Genomic DNA, 17,455 nt, shown 5'->3' with positions numbered 1-17,455 from the left:
GATTTTTTAAAATCCATTTGCAGTCTGCGTTTTCCTTGTGCATTCTCTTTATTCCGTTTTGGGGTCTGCCACCCTCTTCCCTATCTCCCGCCCTCTGCCAGCCCACTTCATTGTGATTGGCTACTCAAATGTCATATCTGTCCAGCCACTCCCTCTTCTCTTTTCCATCCCTCTCCCCTCCCCTCCCCTTTCCTCTTTTTTTTTTTTAATTGCGGTATTTCTAGATTGCCATTCAACCAAATGTTCAGCAAAGTAGTTTACAAATTGAGGCAAATAAGAATCTCTCCAGATCAGAATATGCAGGCTTACATAAGAAAGAGCTAGAATTTACTAAGAATGTGAAGTAGCAGTCAAAGGGATTTTAAAAACCACAAATATTATTACTAAGCTTAATACTTTCACAGGGAAGGTGTTTATAATCATTTGGATACAGGAGATCCATAGGAAGCAAAACCTTTGTTCCTCCGTTAGAAACTGATGTCCCTTTCTGCTTCCTTAGATGAATGTATGCATTGTGGAACACAGTGATCTGAAGATACCTTTCGTCATCCTCTTATTATAAGACAATTTAGACATGGAATTAGCCCAAAGATACAAATGAATCTGGGAAGGTAGACTAGGACAGAGGGCTGATGTGGTTCTCCCACATGGAATGTTAGGGCCAAGCTACACATGACGAATGACACTTGAATGGCAAGTGTATTTCTCCCTGTTCACTTGCCCTCCACTAAATCCACTTGCTGTTCAAGTGTCATTCGTCATGTGTAGCTTGGCCCTTAGGCAAGCCAAGGTCAGGCTTCCCCGGCGTGGCAACTGGGATGACTTCCAAGTGTCTGGAGTTACCAGAAGTCAACAGTTAAGAGAAGAGGGTAGCCGCATGCAACCTATCCCTTAATACTAGAGGCAGTTGGCCCACAAAGACACAGACTTGACAGATGGTTATGGTTATCTTTGATTTTAGTAAGTTTAATAAAATATTATAGTATTTTCTTATCTATCCATGACACAATTATTATTAACGTGCACACCTGTAATTATACTCTCTGGAGTAATAACTTTCCATCCTTTGCTGCTTCAGTATTTTTAACAATTGTTTTTTTCCCACCTTCGTGGGAAACTTTCATTTGTTTAAATTAAGCTAGGATTTCTTTCCAAAGAATGTTAAACTCGCCTTTGGGAATAAAACCACAGCAGCCATGAAAAGAAGGAAGTGCTCGGTACATAAGAATGACCGTCATGAGGTGTCTTATAATGTTCCTGTAGTCTGCGGAGGTCGCTCCATAAACAGGTCTTAGAGACTTGGCTGTGACAAATGTCAATCAGGTTAATGTGAAATTGATGCATTTGTATCTTTCTGCAAAAGATGTGCTGGATGATGGTAACACCCCACCCCGCACACGCACACAAACACACACACTCCTCCCACTGGCAAAGTACATGTGATGAAAAAAATGTTGGAGATCATGTGAACTCATAAAGCCAGACCATTGGTCAATCGAGGTCAGTATTGTCTACTCCTACTGGCAGCAGCTCTTCAGGGTTTTGAGCAGAGGTCTAGGGGGTATCATCTACTAAATGATCCTTTTAATTGGAGATGCTAGGATTTAACTGGAAACTTTCTGCATGCAGAACAGATGCTGTTCTATGGAGACACATGATGCGATGGATACCAGGTTTGCTGATCTAGTTGACATCAGTGCAAGCTGTTAGCTTGCACAAGAAGAACCTTATTATGGGAACATGGCTGCATGTCAGAACTGGTTACCTGAAAACTATTCCTGCCGTGTGCTGAGGCCGATGTAAAAATTGACCTTCTTCCTCCATACACATAATAGCCACATCTCACGTGCACCCCTCCCACACACACATCTTCAGGACAGAAAGCATTAAAAGTTATTTAAATAGTAACAAAATCAAAAAGAGTCCAGTAGCACCTTTAAGACTAAAGGTGGTTAATCTTAAAGGTGCTACTGGACTCTCTTTGATTTTGCTGCTACAGACTAACACGGCTAACTCCTCTGCATCTTAAATAGTAACAACAAAAACACACATGGATTTTAAATTAGCACAGCTCTTTTAGTCATTACCCATAAATCCATCATAGGATAGGAAGAAAGTTGATCAGAAAATTTCTCTTTGTTATTCGATACGTCAGTCTTTGCTATTCATTAATTCGATTTGATCAGCCTTTATTGGCATATAACAAAGAAAACAGGATGGTACAGAGAAAAAAGGACAAAATATAATATAAAACAGTTGAGTGATATCAACAGTTATTTCTGAGACTTCTCCTGGCGCAGCTTTATAGCGAGTTGTAAAAACTTTGCTACCTTCTCAGTTATATTGGAGGAGAAATCGTTTAGAAGACAGTAGACCTTGTGGGAATTAGAAGAACCCGTCATATTAGCTAAAATAGAGCTTAATTCAATATTCAGCTTGATTGTTGGCTAATGTCACAGGATACATTACTTGCTTGAAGGGCTGGATAATCGAGTTAAATACTGAAGCGAGAGTGATTGAAGCTAACAGAGAGGATTCTCAGCAGCCTTGTAAATATACCGTTTCCAAACTGTATGGTTATAGCTGGAGTGGCTTTTAACTTTGCATTGGTTCAGAAGGCTCATTCACACAGACATATACATCCCTTGAGATCTTATACTCCACCAAAGATGTAGAGTCACCCCACTGAAAAACACTGATTTGAGGTGGGATGACAGCTTTGTCTGTGGTGTTTCCTCATGGCACTTATGGAGGACAAGGACATGCATCCTTTGATGCTGCGGATATGAAAATTCCATGCCATTGGCTCTGTACACCTTCTTTTGGCACTATATTGTCTCATGATTGATTAATAGCAAATGCCTAACTCAGTGCTGATCTGCACCGCTAACCGCTGCAGATATTCTAGCGACAATACTGGGCACATGCTGTCCCTCTTTTTGAATTGCTTCCATCATGTCCTATAAGCAATGCACAGATTCCAGACAGGCAGCATCCAATGTTTACTTCCGCTTTATATTACTGTTTCCTGCAGTGGACTCCACAACCGCCGTTGACCATAGCTGTAAGAGAATTGTACACGCAGTCTGTAATTCTTACAAACAGTTTATTGTGCATTCTACATTCCAAGCCTATGTATGTTTACTTAGAGGTAAATCCCACTGAGTTCTATGAGACCGAGAGCCAAACTACAAGTGACGCCTTACACAGGTTGGACACTTGTCAGCTTCCCTCAAGTTTTGATGGGAAATGTAGGCATCCTGGTTTTACAGCTTGGCTCTCCATTACAGCTGCAAGACCAGGACGCCTACATTTCCCATCAAAACTTGAGGGAAGCCGACTAGTGTCCAACCTGCGTCAGGCGTCACTTGTAGTTTGGCTCTTATTCACAGGGAAGGGCTCTGGGATTGCAGCCTTGTCATTTACTCAGAACTTCCCACTCAGTTCAACAGGATTTTTATTCCCACTAAGTTCGATGGGTTTTTTTAACTGCAGCTCTCAATATTGTGTTTTGATCGTGAAAAATCAGTCCTGTTTCAGGTTTCAACCACTGCATGATTCTAATAATCCCATCTGTAGCTGCACGACAACTTTATTGGTAGGAATCTTTCAGGTTATGAGGATAGGTTGTAGAAAGATAAAAGGAATCAACAAGTTACTTACACATATTCATAGGCTGTCCGGCACGTATTCTATGAGAGAAAGACAGTGAGAATGGTTGGTCATTTCATAGATCACTGCTGTAGTTATGGATGCAGTATAATCTTTAGAAATTATTGGCAATGAAAGAGATATTTATATAGATGTGGTTTTCTTTCAGAAGCTTTTAGAACTGTGAATGAAATCTTAACAGGTTGTTTTTTCTTTCTATTTGGATTTGCAGCGGATGTGTCACGGAAGAGCTGTGATCAGATATCCAGTTTGTTTTAGCTTTCAATCAGTGGTGATGGGAATTCCAGTCTTGATCAGAACCCCCAGAATATCCCACCCCCGCCCCGTTGCCACCTCTGAGGGCCAAGCTACAAGTGACAAATGACACTTCAACAGCAAGTGTATTTCTCCCTGTTCACTTGCGCTCCACTCGATCCACTTGCCGTTCAAGTGTCATTCGTCACTTGTAGCTTGGCCCTCAGTGGCCCTGGTCATTTTCATATTGCAAGTGGAGGGGAGGGAAAGGGCTGAGAGATACTGCTTTGCTTACAGGCCAAACCAGATGTGATGGCACCCTCATGACTGCCACAAGGACAACGCCGCCTTTTAAAAAAAATTTAAATGCTGTGAGCAGCACAGAACTCTTGTTCCCCACTCCTCCGTCTACCTGTTCAGGTGCCAAAACAGGCTGGGGGGGGGATGTACAGCCATTTCAGCACTTGATAAGACAGAGGGAGGGGACAAGAGTGCCTTAGGTTGCAGCACTTTAAAATGACTTTAAAATAGTGGTGGCATTCCTGTGGCAGCCATGAGGAGGCCATCACGTCTAGTTTGGCCCTAAGGCTATCTACATAAAACAGAGGTCCACCTTAAAAATGAAGGATGTGTGTTCTAGCATGAGTTTTCAAGAGTCAAGAGTTCACTTCTTCAGATGTTGTAACTCTATTCAGCCAGTTTATGGCTTAGGTGAGACCCACAGCTGACTGAGCCTGGCCTTTTGTCTTGAGTGGGATTGATCCTATTTTGGCTGGAAGGTCAGCTGACAACTCAACAGGTTCAGGAAGGTGAATTTGAGATCTATATGCAAAGCCCCAGTGGATGTGTTTGCATTGCAATGGTGAGCTGCTTAAGCAGGTAGCATTTTTATGTTGAGGCTGCAAAGGTAATGGTGTTTTCTGTTAAGTGCCGGGTGAACTATGCTCACGAGTCAACTCTACAAAACTCTGCACAGAAGTAAATTAAGCCTCTTTCAGCTGTAAAAATATTATGTACACAGAGGCAGGTAAACCAATTCAGTGATTTGGGTTTGAGATCCATGCTTATGTATGCTTTTAGCAGCCTTTTAACTCAACGTGTCCTATCTGGAGACAGCCACGTATTAAACTCACCTGTTCTCTTCACCTTCTAGCATTGTCCTGTATGTGGCAATCTCAATGTCAAGGGCCAGTTTGGTATTCATTAGGTCATGGTAATCGCGCAAGAGGGCAGCCAGCTTATCTTTGGAATTCTGCAAAGTAGTCTGAAGTTCCATTAAATTAGTTTGGGCATCTTTAACAGCACAGGTGCCATGTTGTTCAGTGGTGCTAATGGCAGCCTGCAGAGCAGCAACCTGTGAAAACAATAGATAACATTCTTAAACCGAATACCAAATTACAAATATGCTTCCATTCAACCTTCGAAAAACCTCCCAGCAAAATGTGTCTATGCGCTTTCGCTCTGCAACAGTGGTTTTCATAAATCCTTGGGGTTCCTCAAGGGTTCTCTAAAAGACACCTTGTCTGCCTGCTATTGATCTTCCCTCTGAAATATGCAGGTGTTGGGTGTGGATAGAAATGGGTGTGAACCGAAATACGAACCAAAGTTTCTCACGACCTGGGCTGCTGTTTGGTTTGCAAATCGGCGGTTCGTTGGAGCTCATTTCTGATGAACTGTGATGAACAGCTATGATTTTTAGCACAGTTCATATGGTTCATTTTTCACTTCTTCACTGCAGACAGCCTGGCACTGATCAATCAGTTACTTAGCCAATAGGGGGGAGGAATGGGCTTTCTGCAGATCATCTGCAGCCCTGGAAGTGATGGACCAACAAACTAAATGAACTGGTTCACAAACTGGGCAAGTTCATGGCAGTTCATGGTCCATGATTTGTGAAACGCAATGAACCACGAACCACAACGAACTGCCATTTTCCCAGTTCGTGCCTGCCTCTAGTGTGGATGTTTAAAAGCAGTTTATGCACAACAGTAACAACAACAACAGCAGCAGCATGAGGCTCAATTCCAATTAGGACTGCAGAATGAGGGAGTTGAACATATGTGATCACAGCTGGTTCATGCACATCAACCATCAAACCCAGTGAGCTTGGCCAGTATCTAAATTAACCCCAGTACATACACCAGAATCTTCTTCAAGCTTCTGGGGTTCCATAGCCAATGTTCACAGGCTGGAGTTCTGTATATGGAGCTCCCAGAGGGTCCCCTCCAGGTAAAAATTAGACGTGCAGGAGTAGAACTTTAATCACTGCTCTGGGGTGGAAGGAAACAAGTTTGAAGCTTTGTCCCCATGTCATTGTTTTGACCTGAAATGCCCCGGAGTGCTGCCCATCGGAGTAAACATCAGTGATGCTGTTGAGCACACCCTAACATTTCTTCATGTCTTCCCTTCCTTATGGCTGTTCACTGCCTTCTATTATTTCACTTCTAGTTTGCCGAATTCTCATCTTCATGACCTGTCTGCCAGGTTTCTTAGGTATATAAGTGGTTCTTTACCATCAATTACACTTGCAATTGCTCTTTCAGAGCACTAAGGCCCAACAACGCACCAAACCAGAGCTGACTCAAGCCAAAGAATAAAAGAGCTACCTACCTTTTTCTTCTCAGTATCCACCTGGCACTGAAATATTTGGATCCTCCTGTTCAGCTCTGTAATTTCGTTGTTGTTTCTTTTCAGGTTCTCATGGAACTGGCAACTTTTGTTCTGAAGATTCTGAATCTAATGCCCAGAAAACAGGATTTCTCAGCCCGTTGACTTCAGTGGACTTAGAACAGTGTAACTCTGTCGGGGTTGCCACTTGGGGTTGCATAAGTGGAAGTGACATCATACATCACAGTAAAGAGTCCAGTAGCACCTTTAAGACTAACCCACTTTATTGTAGCATAAGCTTTCGAGAACCTCCGCTCTTTTTGTCAGATGCATGGTGAAGAAAGCATGCATCTGACGAAGAGAGCTGTGGCTCTCAAAAGCTCATGCTACAATGAAGCTGGTTAGTCTTAAAGGTGCTACTGGACTCTTTACTATTTTGCAACTACAGACTAGCATGGCTAATTCCTCTAGATTTATATACATCAGAGGGATATGCTAACAATCTCTCACATAGAAAAATGGCAATTCCACTCCATCTCCATTTTTCTCCTACTGCTGCCCAGTGCAGTGATGGGAACTGGGTGTGGAAAGTCTCTATTTTGGGAGTCCTAGTAACCCCAATCTCTGCTTTGGATGGCATTACCATTGAACTTCATGGTCAAGTGGGTTTTTGAACCTGTCTTCCTGTGGGCCAAGCTACAAGTGACGAATGACACTTGAACGGCAAGTGGATTGAGTGGAAGGCAAGTGAACAGGGAGAAATACACTTGCAGTTCAAGTGTCATTCCTCACTTGTAGCTTGGCCCTCAGTCTTTATCCAACACTACATAATACTGGTGCACACTCTCTGTCTCTGGGCCAAGCTACACATGACGAATGACACTTGAACGGCAAGTGGATTGAGTGGAGGGCAAGTGAACAGGGAGAAATACACTTGCTGTTCAAGTGTCATTCGTCATGTGTAGCTTGGCCCCTCAGAAAATGATGACAAGTAAACAAGAGAAGGTGTCGTTCAGGGGTTGAGAGTGTGAGCTTTGAGCAGGGAAGTATCTCAGGGCCAAGCTACACATGACGAATGACACTTGAACGGCAAGTGGATTGAGTGGAGGGCAAGTGAACAGGGAGAAATACACTTGCCGTTCAAGTGTCATTCGTCACTTGTAGCTTGGCCCTATCTCTCTTTCTTTAGGGCTGTTCATTATGCACCTGGATAGCCTAGGAGAGCCTGATCTCATCAGATCTCAGAAGCAGGGTCAGCCTTGGTTAGTAACTGAATGGGAGACCTCTAACGAAGACCAGGGTTGCAGAGACAGGCAATGCCAAAACACTTCTCTCAGGGCCAAGCTACACATGACGAATGACACTTGAACGGCAAGTGGATTGAGTGGAGGGCAAGTGAACAGGGAGAAATACACTTGCCGTTCAAGTGTCATTCGTCATGTGTAGCTTGGCCCTCAGTCTCTTGCCATGAAAACCCTGCCAGGGATCGCCATAAGTCAACTATGACTTGAGGGCCGGATTTCATTTTTCGTTCATTATGCAAGATTTTTAACAAATGTCTCATAGTGGGATTCTGGAGTAGCAGGACTGTAGAGTCTTCATTACCATGGCTCATACCACGTCTCTAGTTCATACCTGGTTCTGGTAAAAGAGATTAGCTTCTTCTTTGCTTCTCTGTGCGATGGTCTGATACCAGCATTCGATGCTCTGAATGAGGCCATCCATGTTCAGGCGGCGGCTGTTGTTCATATTGAGAACAACAGACGTATCATAGAACTGACGATTCAAAGCAGCAAGTTCCTGCAGATGGTACAGAATTCGAACCAGATGGAACCAGGAGGGAAGGCTGAGTCAACCGTGAGCCAGCTACCTGACTCAGCCTTCCATCCTTCCGAGGTTGGTAAAATGAGTACCCAGTTTCCTGGGGGTAAAGTGTTGATGACTGAGGAAGGCAATGGCAAACCACCCCGTAACAAAAAGTCTGCCAAGAAAACATCATCATGATGCAGCGTCTCTCCATGGGGCAGTGATGACTCGGTGCTTGCACAGGGGACTACCTTTACTTTTACTATAGAAGTGTAATGATTATTGCTATTTACAATTGGTAGAGCCCTCACTTGACCGCTTAGGCAGCATCACCACATTGATAAATATTGTGCTACTTTTATGCTATAGCAATAATTCACAACTGGATTTTCCTGGGCAGACAACCAGGAAGTGAATGACTGTGGTATCACAATGACTAGCACAATATCCAGCAAGAGGTAGGTACAGCCTTAATGGGCAAGATTTGAACCTTCACCCCTCCCAAAAGTACATAACAGTGATATAGATGAGAAAAGGGCATACGGGGCCGTTTTCACACTGCTTACCTTCCCTCGCAATGACTCGGAACATTGCGCAAAACCCGCGGAAGATCACATTTCCTCGCGTAAGATTTGCGCGATGTCGTGCAAATCTCGCGCAAGAAAACACGATCTTCCGCTGTTTTTGTGCGATGTTCCAGGTCGTTGCGTGGGAAGGTAAGCAGTGTGAAAACGGCCCAGTATTCATTATGTAACTGAACATTAATCATGTAACAACACTGACACCGTTCCAGCTCTTCTTTTAACTGGATATGCTGGAGTTTGTATCTGAGACCTCATGCGTACATTAAAAAGCATGTGCTCCACCACTGAGCTGTGTCCCCTTCTACAGATGGTGATAAAAACTATGACAACATTCAATTAATGCTTGTTGAAGAAGCGAGATATCAGGTGTCCTGACTTCCGCTCGATAACACTTATTGCAGCTCTGATTCTCAAAAGCTCGTATCCTAGAAATTTAGTTGTTCTTTAAGGTGCTACTGGACCTGAATCTTGCTTTCTACTACAGACCAACATGGCTACCCACCTGAAACTACTTTCATATCTAGAGACCACATTTTCAAGTTGGGAGAAAACTAGTGTGAGTTTAAAATAGTGTGAGTTTCAAGTTCAAGTTTCAACTAGCTTTTTCAAGTTGGGAAAAAAAACTAGTGTGAGAGCTGGTTGTCCAGCTGCAAAGTCATGTTGCAAGCAACTTAACAAAATACGAAGCCTACCAACCTCTGTGCAGAAAACTCTCAAGAAGTCAAGATTTTCTTTCAACAGCTCCCGCTTTGTTTCCAGTTCCTTCTGACATCGAAATGTAGCGTCAACTTCCTGAAAAACAGAAAAGAAGATGACTTGCTAAATCAAGAAGAATGAGGGTACAAGTTGGACTACATTTCGTGAAAATTAGTTTTTTGAAAAAAGCCGAATCTCTGAAGATGGGCCTTTCTAGAGAGCATAGATCTGCTTTTCCCAAAGTGACTCAACAAATGGATAAAATATGGCAAGATGGCCTTGGCAAAATAATGAATTATGAAAGGATTGCTCCATTTTCATCTTTCCCCATATATTCCCTAGTATTACAGCCCCAAGATTTTTCCCGGCTGTATTTAGTTTCAACTGCTAAGACATTGTGCATAATGCAGATGTAGCCTGGAGCTCTCCTAGAATTCCAAGTGATTTTGAGCTTTCAGATATCAGTTCCTCTTAGCCTTGCCAGTTTCTCACAAAGGCAGAGAATCCTTGTTACATGCTTCTATTAATTTATATCGTGGTGGAGAGTGTCCTCAAGTCATAGCTGACTTATGGCAACCCCTGGTGGGGTTTTCATGGCAAGAGACTAACAGAGATGGTTTTGCCATTGCCTGCCTCTGCAACCTTGGTCTTCGTTGGAGGTCTCCCATCCAATGACTAACCAAGGCTGACCCTGCTTAGCTTCTGAGATCTGACGAGATCAGGCTCACCTGGGCTATCCAGGTCAGAGCATTTATTATTGAATCACCAACAATGCAAAGTTCAAAAGCATCTCTACTACAATTCCTTGCCGACCACACAGTGGGTCACATTTAATGTAACAGTTCCAATGGGATCAATTACCTTCTTCAGCATGACAAAATCATTTTCGGCATTTGTCCGTCTGTTCATTTCTTCTTGATACCTTGTATGATTTGAAAAAAAGGTGGTGGGGGGGGAGAAATTGAGGGTTTTTTTTAAAAAAAAAAACACAACCCACTAAGCAGATACGAACCACACTACAATGCTACAACACCTAGAAGTCTGTCTCTGAGGGACAAACTACATATAACAATTCTGCACTGGCCACTTCGTTAGGGTTGACCTTTTCTAAGGCTGTGCTCATTGGTTCTGAATTTCAAACGGAACAGTGGAGTTTTGAAGAAAACTTTATCCTCTCCTTTCTTGCAAAATTCTGAAGGCTGAACTATTTAGGCAATGATAAGACTAGGTTTGATGTTTGATGAGGAGAACAGAGGGAAGGGCGCCCTCATGGCAGCTGAACTGGTTTTAATCTGGCTATTGATATGTCCTCAAGTCACAACAACTAGACTTTATGGAGGAGATGGGGCTGTGGTTGGAAACGGGGGTCTTGCTTCTCTTTTTCCCACTCTTCCCAGCAGCTTCTGTTGATCTAAACCATGGCCATTGTTAGGGACGAAATGAACTTATTAAATGAACTAACATAAGCTGCAGTTTTCTGCTAGTTCCCGAAACCACCCAAAGAAATGGAGCAAATGAAATTGAGCAAATGGGAAGGCAATATGCAAGTATCACATTGTGTGCTCATATCACCTAAACCAACGCAGGGACAAAGGAACAGGGGAACTCTGATGGTGCTGCTGACCTGCTTCTATTGTCCTCCACGAGGTTCTGCATTGTTTTGTGCTGGATCTCGAGTTTGTTCTTCTCGCACAATACGAGGTCCAGTTTCCTCCTCAGGTTGGTGATGTAATTTTCACAGAGAGGCTTAAGATCTTTCTTCCCGGCTGGAATATTCTGGTTCTGCAGCAGTTGCCATTTGGTACGCAGCATCTGGTTCTGCTGTTCCAGGTTTTGTACCTGAAATCCAGCAAGTACAAAAGACAATGCTTTGTTTCACTGACATGCTCAGCTGTACATTCATTGGCTGTAACATGAGAATTAATCAGCACATGCAAAAAGAAAAATCAAGTGTATAGTGCAAACCAATTGCATGCGTGTTCATTTTAACTTGTGAACAGGGTTACTATAACAATATGCAATTGCTGATTTAAAAAGATAAAAACCTCGTGGCAGGGAATGGCTGCTGCAGGGGACTAGGACACAAAAATAGCACTGGTGGGACTTTCCTGTCCATATGGACGCCACTCTGGCTATGCTGAGATCTTTCGCAAAACATCACAGCAAAGCAGGTTTGCAAAAAGATTGCAGGAAAGACAAGGAAAACCCAGGAGGTACGTGGAAGCACCACAATGCTATGGAGAAGTAGGATAGTAGCATACAAGCCGGGCAAACAAGCAATGTGTAAAATAGTAAAGGGTCCAGTAGCACCTTTAAGACTAACTTTATTGTAGCATAAGCTTTCGAGAACCACAGCTCTCTTTGCCAGATGCATCTGATGAAGAGATCTGTGGTTCTGGAAAGCTTATGCTACAATAAAGTTGTCTTAAACAACTTTAAGACGACAACTTTAAGACAATAACTTTTAAGACAACAATAAAGTTGTCTTAAACAACAACTCCAGTGGAGTTCCGGATCCAGTTCAAGGTGTTAACCTTGGTGTTTAAAGCCCTTCACGGACTGGGACCTGCATACCTGCTGGACCGCCCCTTCCATTACGTCCGCTGCAGGGCGTTGCACTCTGCAGACAAGCAGCTCCTGGTGGTCCCTGGCCCGAAGGACATCCGTCTGGCCTCTACCAGGGCCAGGGCTTTTTCTGCCCTGGCCCCGGCTTGGTGGAACGCTCTCCCGCTGGAGATTCGCCCCCTGTGGGACCTGTTACAGTTCCACAGGGCCTGTAAAATGGAGATGTTCCGCCGGGCCTTCAGCTGAGTGCCAGTGGGTGTCCTCCTTCTTCCATCTAAGACCACCACTTCTTCTGGGGCTGCCCTTGGCCATCTGCTATGCCCGTATACAGACTCCCAATATTTGTTTAAATAGTCTGCTCCTGGACTATTTTAACGATTTTTAAAAAATTATTATTGATTTTATGTTTTTGTGATTTTAATGTATTTTTTAATGTTGTTAGCTGCCCTGAGCCCATCTGTGGGGAGGGCGGGGTATAAATTGAATAAAATAAATAAATAAATAAAAGGTGTTACTGGACTCTTTGCTATTTTGCAACTTCTGACTAACATGGCTAACTCCTCTGAAGCAATCTGTAAGTGGCTCTCTGCTCTGCAAACAAAGCAGAGAAGTTACGCTGTGCTGATTAAAGTGGCTAAAAAGTTTATTTAAGAAATACATACTTGAGAGCAGGGGTCATTTCGTAAAAAAAGAGCTGGAGGAACTTATTAGCATAACTTATTAGCATAGGCCATGCCTTCCCATCACCAGAAGTGTGTCATTAGTATAACTGATTTGCATATACCACACCCCTGATATTACCTATTCTGGCTGTTTTGGACCCAATCCTGGCCATTCAGGGCCGAAATTGGGCCCAAAATGGCAAAAAATGGCCAAAAAGGGGTCCAAAATGGACAGGATCGGGCCACTGCTGAGTGGGAGAGTGATTCACCACCCGTCAGAGGCCCGATCTGGGCTGTTTTGGCCCCAATCCAGGCTGAAACGGGCCCGAAATGGCCAAGAGTCAGGTGGGCGGGGCCACCTGACATGTGACCTCTTTGGGGAACTGCCAGAACTGCATTCCTGCGCTTTCCCCCTTGAAATGAGCCCTGCTTGAGAGTGAAGAAAGGGATAGAGATAGGGTCCTTGCTATCTGACTACATCTTGTAGAAGAGTGAATAAGGCAGGAAAGAGAAGAAGCAGGATATTGCCCTGTTTAGTCCAATAGGAGACAAGACAAGGAAATGACCCCCAGGAAACAAGAGAGATGCTGCTCTCACTGTCCTAACTAAGTGATCCTTGCTGCCCCCTGCATAGAAGGCTCTTCTTGCTGCTGCAGTACACCAGACATTGCAATTTCCAACAAAAGAGAGAGAGAGAGAGAGAGAGAGAGAGAGAGAGAGAGAGAGAACAATTGGACCGTCTTACCTTGTCAATAAAGCAGGCAAACTGGTTGTTGAGGGCCTTCATCTGCTCCTTCTCATGTGCTTTTATATGATGGTCATTTGGGTCAACCCCCAAATAGAGAGGTTGTAAGAGATGCTTGTTAACACAAACCTCACGGATGCCGTTGAGCCTGCAAGAGCCATCAAGACTTCCGGCAGCACAGGAAATTCTTTGCCTTCCGCCAAAGTTATGGAAACTTTGGCTGGTGTTGCTCCCTCTCATCCCACACGTGGACCCCATATGTGGACACATCGAGGGCTGGCTGATTCTGAATCCGACATTGCCATCGATGGCAGAGGCCGAAGTAAACGATCTCCTATTATTGGGACAATTGAAGACTTGTTGGCTCATTGTGTGTCCGTTGTTGAGGCAAGACTTCCGTTGCTGAGAGCTGGCTGTGCTAAAAGAACCAGGGGACACGGGAGGAGAGGGAAATGAAGTTGCTTCTTTGAGGCAAGACTTGGAGCTCCTCCTTATATGCAGTAGAGGAGGCAGTCTGGCAGTCTGAAATCAACAATGTTAATTTAGGATATTACTAGGTTTGCCTTGCCTGGCAGCAAGACATTGACCTCCTCCGGTTGAGTGAGACAGAAAATAGTCCTCGACAAGAATAGAATCAGACAGGAAGCATTATTTTTAAATCACTATTTGCAAAATTCATTCAGAAGCATTTAGGTTCTATTAACTAAATTGGCTGCTCTTTAGTCATGTTACAAAGATCGAAAATATTTGCTACTTCCTTGTGCATGCTGCTTGCCAATGTCTCTTGCTCTGTCACTCCTGTCAAAAAGAAGCCACTCTCTGATTTTTACCATCTCCGACTACATCAATCACCTTCTTTTCTCCTGAGGGTTATCTTATGCCATGTTGGCTCAGCAGTTCTCTAGAAGAACTGAAACTTGTGTTCCCTTCCTTTATGCACCAGAATAGAGATGGGCGCAAACTGAAAAAAACCCGAACCATGTGGTTTGTGGTTTGTCAAATTTCACATACCACAAACCACGAACTTCACGAATCTTCCCCTGGTTCGTGAACCGGTTTGTTTGGTTCATGAAAACGGCACAGCCAGGTCAGAAAACCATCACTTCCGGGCCAGCAGAAGTTAACTTCCGGGCCAGCAGAAGGTCTGCAGGAAGTCCATCCCCTGTTGCCTAGGAAACTGATTGGTTGGCACCAGGCTGTCTGCAATGGCCGTGGTGGTTCGCGAACCACGAACTGGCCTGGTTCGTGCTCAATTTTGGTTCTTATTTCAGTTTCTGCCCATCTCTACACCAGAATGTGACATGTAATCTTGGAAGCGCTACTTAAAACACTACACATGTGAAGTCCATAGGCGAGATGGGTTTACATGTGCATCTGCTTTTCTGGCATGGGAAAAGGTCCATTGGGGGAGGTAAGCATGTCATCTGGCCCCTTAGAATGTTTGGATTGTAATGAATGGAAGGCTTGGCATACATAAAGTGAAATCTATGACTAATACACAAATGTCTTTAGCTGATTATTTTATATAGTGCTTGGAAGAATTTATCCAGTGCCCCCAATTTGATTGTCTATGAGATCAGCAGAGCTGCGCAATCAGAGCAGGAATTATGAAAATAAGAAGTTTTGCAGGGAGGAATGCCTTCAAAACAAAGATGTTTTGTCTGGCATTTGGAGGCTGATTCAGATGTGTGTGTGTGTGTGTATTATAGACAATGGGCATGAGTAGGATTTAGTGGTGCTGTTCTTTTAGATATATGGGTTTTAAGGTTGTATTCTATTGCATTGTTGATTTTTAACATTTGTATTTCTGCTTTAATGTTGTACTACCCATTTTAATGTTTGCATTGATATTATTTTATTAAGTTTTTTTTAATGTATGTATGCTGTAAACTGCCTCGAGCACCAAATATGGTGGAGAGGCAGTATTTAAGTAAAATAAAAGAAATAAACAAACAGTGGTATTTGTTGTTGTTGTTGCTGTTGTTTTTATTTTTTTTTTCAAAGGGCCACCTGGATCAGGAATGAACCCAGACCCTTTATTTCTGTGAAGTTTTCCAGTTTTCTGAACTGTATTCTTGGATACGTGAAGAAAGTCAACAGACTTTTCTGAACAAGTTTTATTAATGTAATATTTTTTAAAAACCTTCTCAAATAGGCATGGAAGGGTCAGTGGAAGCGTGTTGGCATTTTTTTTTTGTGCAAATGTGTGCAAAATATTGCAGGTTGCTCATGCTGTATTGTATTTTTTGAGCTCTAGTTGCACATTATCTTCCACCTTTGCAGGGAGTGACGAGAATCCTCTCCCCGCTAGAGATGGAACTAAAACTGACCCCAAAGTTTCAAGTCCTTGGTGAATTTCACCGCTTCAAAGCAGGGAGAAATTTAGGGCCAAGCTACACATGACGAATGACACTTGAATGGCAAGTGTATTTCTCCCTGTTCACTTGCCCTCCACTCAATCCACTTGCCGTTCAAGTGTCATTCGTCATGTGTAGCTTGGCCCTCTGGCTTGCCACAAAGGTATTGTATGTGGGGGGCTTACTGGTATCACTGCTAGTTTTTGCAGCATTTCTGCTTTTCGCAGCATTTCTTCACATAATTCTGCACATTCAATCACATCTGGATTTTCTTTTGCCACCTTATGCCAAATGTCGATGATTTTTTTGGGGAGGGCCTGGCAGCATAGAATTGGACCTCCAAGATAATGTTCTACTTTAGCCAACTACAATAGCCACATTGGAAATTGAACCTGTTCGGTTACTGCAGTTTGCGTGGATTGCCATGAATATTTCTGACATTTATTTATTTTATTAACTGTTGGCTTTTACATTCCCAAAAGGGGAAGCAGCTTTTTCTTTCTTTCTTTTTTTACTTCTCTGGCTCAGTAGCGTTTGGTGCCAAAACTGGTTTGACATCCAGTATTTAACTCAATCAAATACACAGCACATCCTGTGCTCCATTTTAAGATTCTACAAACAACATTTTTGGAGCTTTCTCATCATGAACCATAATACTTCTCTCCCTTTGCAATATTTTGTTTGTTCTCAACATCCTACCTGATGTGGAATTCTGGGGATCTTGAAAGCTGGTGTTTTTGTGCTATTTTATTTAGACCTTGTAAAATGGCGTAACATCTGTTGATTTTGGATGTGTTCCCCAGACTATTGATGGCCACCTGCAATTTTTGTTTATTCCCATTTGTTTGACTTTTAAATGGCATTTAAAAGCACGTTCTTTGTCTAATAATACTACAAAAAACCTGGTAAACTAGCAAGTGTGATACACATGTTAATGTGCTTTCAAGAAATCACAGAGATTTTGGTTATAATTTTTTCAAAAAATTAAGCAATAAAAAGTAAACATAAAATATAAGGAAAAGCACAACAATCTAAAAAAACACATGAAATAACAAGCAACTAATAATAACAAAAAGAAAATACAATTTAGAAAGATAGGAAAAAGAGAAAGAAAAAAACTAAACTACAAGTTGAGTTCCAATTTTCACCGCATCGTTTTCAGTCTCGCTTATTCTGTTAAACATAAGAGACCTCATTTTTCTATTGTTCATGATTCTTCATCCATAAATCCACGTATCAACATATCATTGTTATCTATTTAATGTAAAAAGTCTATAAATAGTCTCCATTCAGCTAAAAATATGTCTTTTCTTTAATCAGTGAAGTAAGCGTTACCATTGATGCAAACTCCAAAACTTTTATCCACTGTTCCTCCATTGTAGGTAATATTGGAGTTTTCCTTTTTATAGCACCCTCCTCTGAAGACTGTTAATACTGTCACTGATTTATGGTGACTATTTGAGAGATTTGATGGTGATTGGTTACAGGACCGGATCGACGGGGGGCAGGGGGGGTAGTCTGCCCCCG

The 17,455-nt window shown here is 42.7% G+C and overlaps 1 protein-coding gene across 1 annotated transcript; it reads right to left on the bottom strand.

The window, feature by feature from the left end:
- Window positions 1-5,035: 5,035 nt before the first annotated feature.
- LOC129346418 (keratin, type II cytoskeletal 1-like) lies at window positions 5,036-13,829 on the bottom strand. Its single transcript, XM_055003770.1, has 7 exons — window positions 13,572-13,829; window positions 11,224-11,438; window positions 10,461-10,521; window positions 9,600-9,695; window positions 8,149-8,313; window positions 6,517-6,642; window positions 5,036-5,260 (listed from the first exon to the last, which is right to left on the bottom strand). Exons 1-7 carry the CDS (start codon window positions 13,827-13,829, stop codon window positions 5,036-5,038), a joined length of 1,146 nt encoding a protein of 381 aa, XP_054859745.1.
- Window positions 13,830-17,455: the final 3,626 nt, after the last annotated feature.

This window comes from Eublepharis macularius, chromosome 19 (assembly GCF_028583425.1).
Source record: "Eublepharis macularius isolate TG4126 chromosome 19, MPM_Emac_v1.0, whole genome shotgun sequence".
Classification (NCBI taxonomy): Eukaryota; Metazoa; Chordata; class Lepidosauria; order Squamata; family Eublepharidae; genus Eublepharis; species Eublepharis macularius.
Note: the sequence above shows the minus strand (reverse complement) of the source record. Positions and strands in the feature narration are given on the sequence as shown.

Coding starts and splice junctions, on each gene's coding strand:
- LOC129346418 (XM_055003770.1), bottom strand. CDS start 13,829: ATGGGGTCCACGTGTGGGATGAGAGGGAGCAACACCAGCCAAAGTTTC. Junction 10,522..11,223: donor GTGGAGGACAATAGAAGCAG/GTCAGCAGCACC, acceptor AAATCATACAAG/GTATCAAGAAGAAATGAACA. Junction 6,643..8,148: donor ATCTCTTTTACCAGAACCAG/GTATGAACTAGA, acceptor TCTGGGCATTAG/ATTCAGAATCTTCAGAACAA.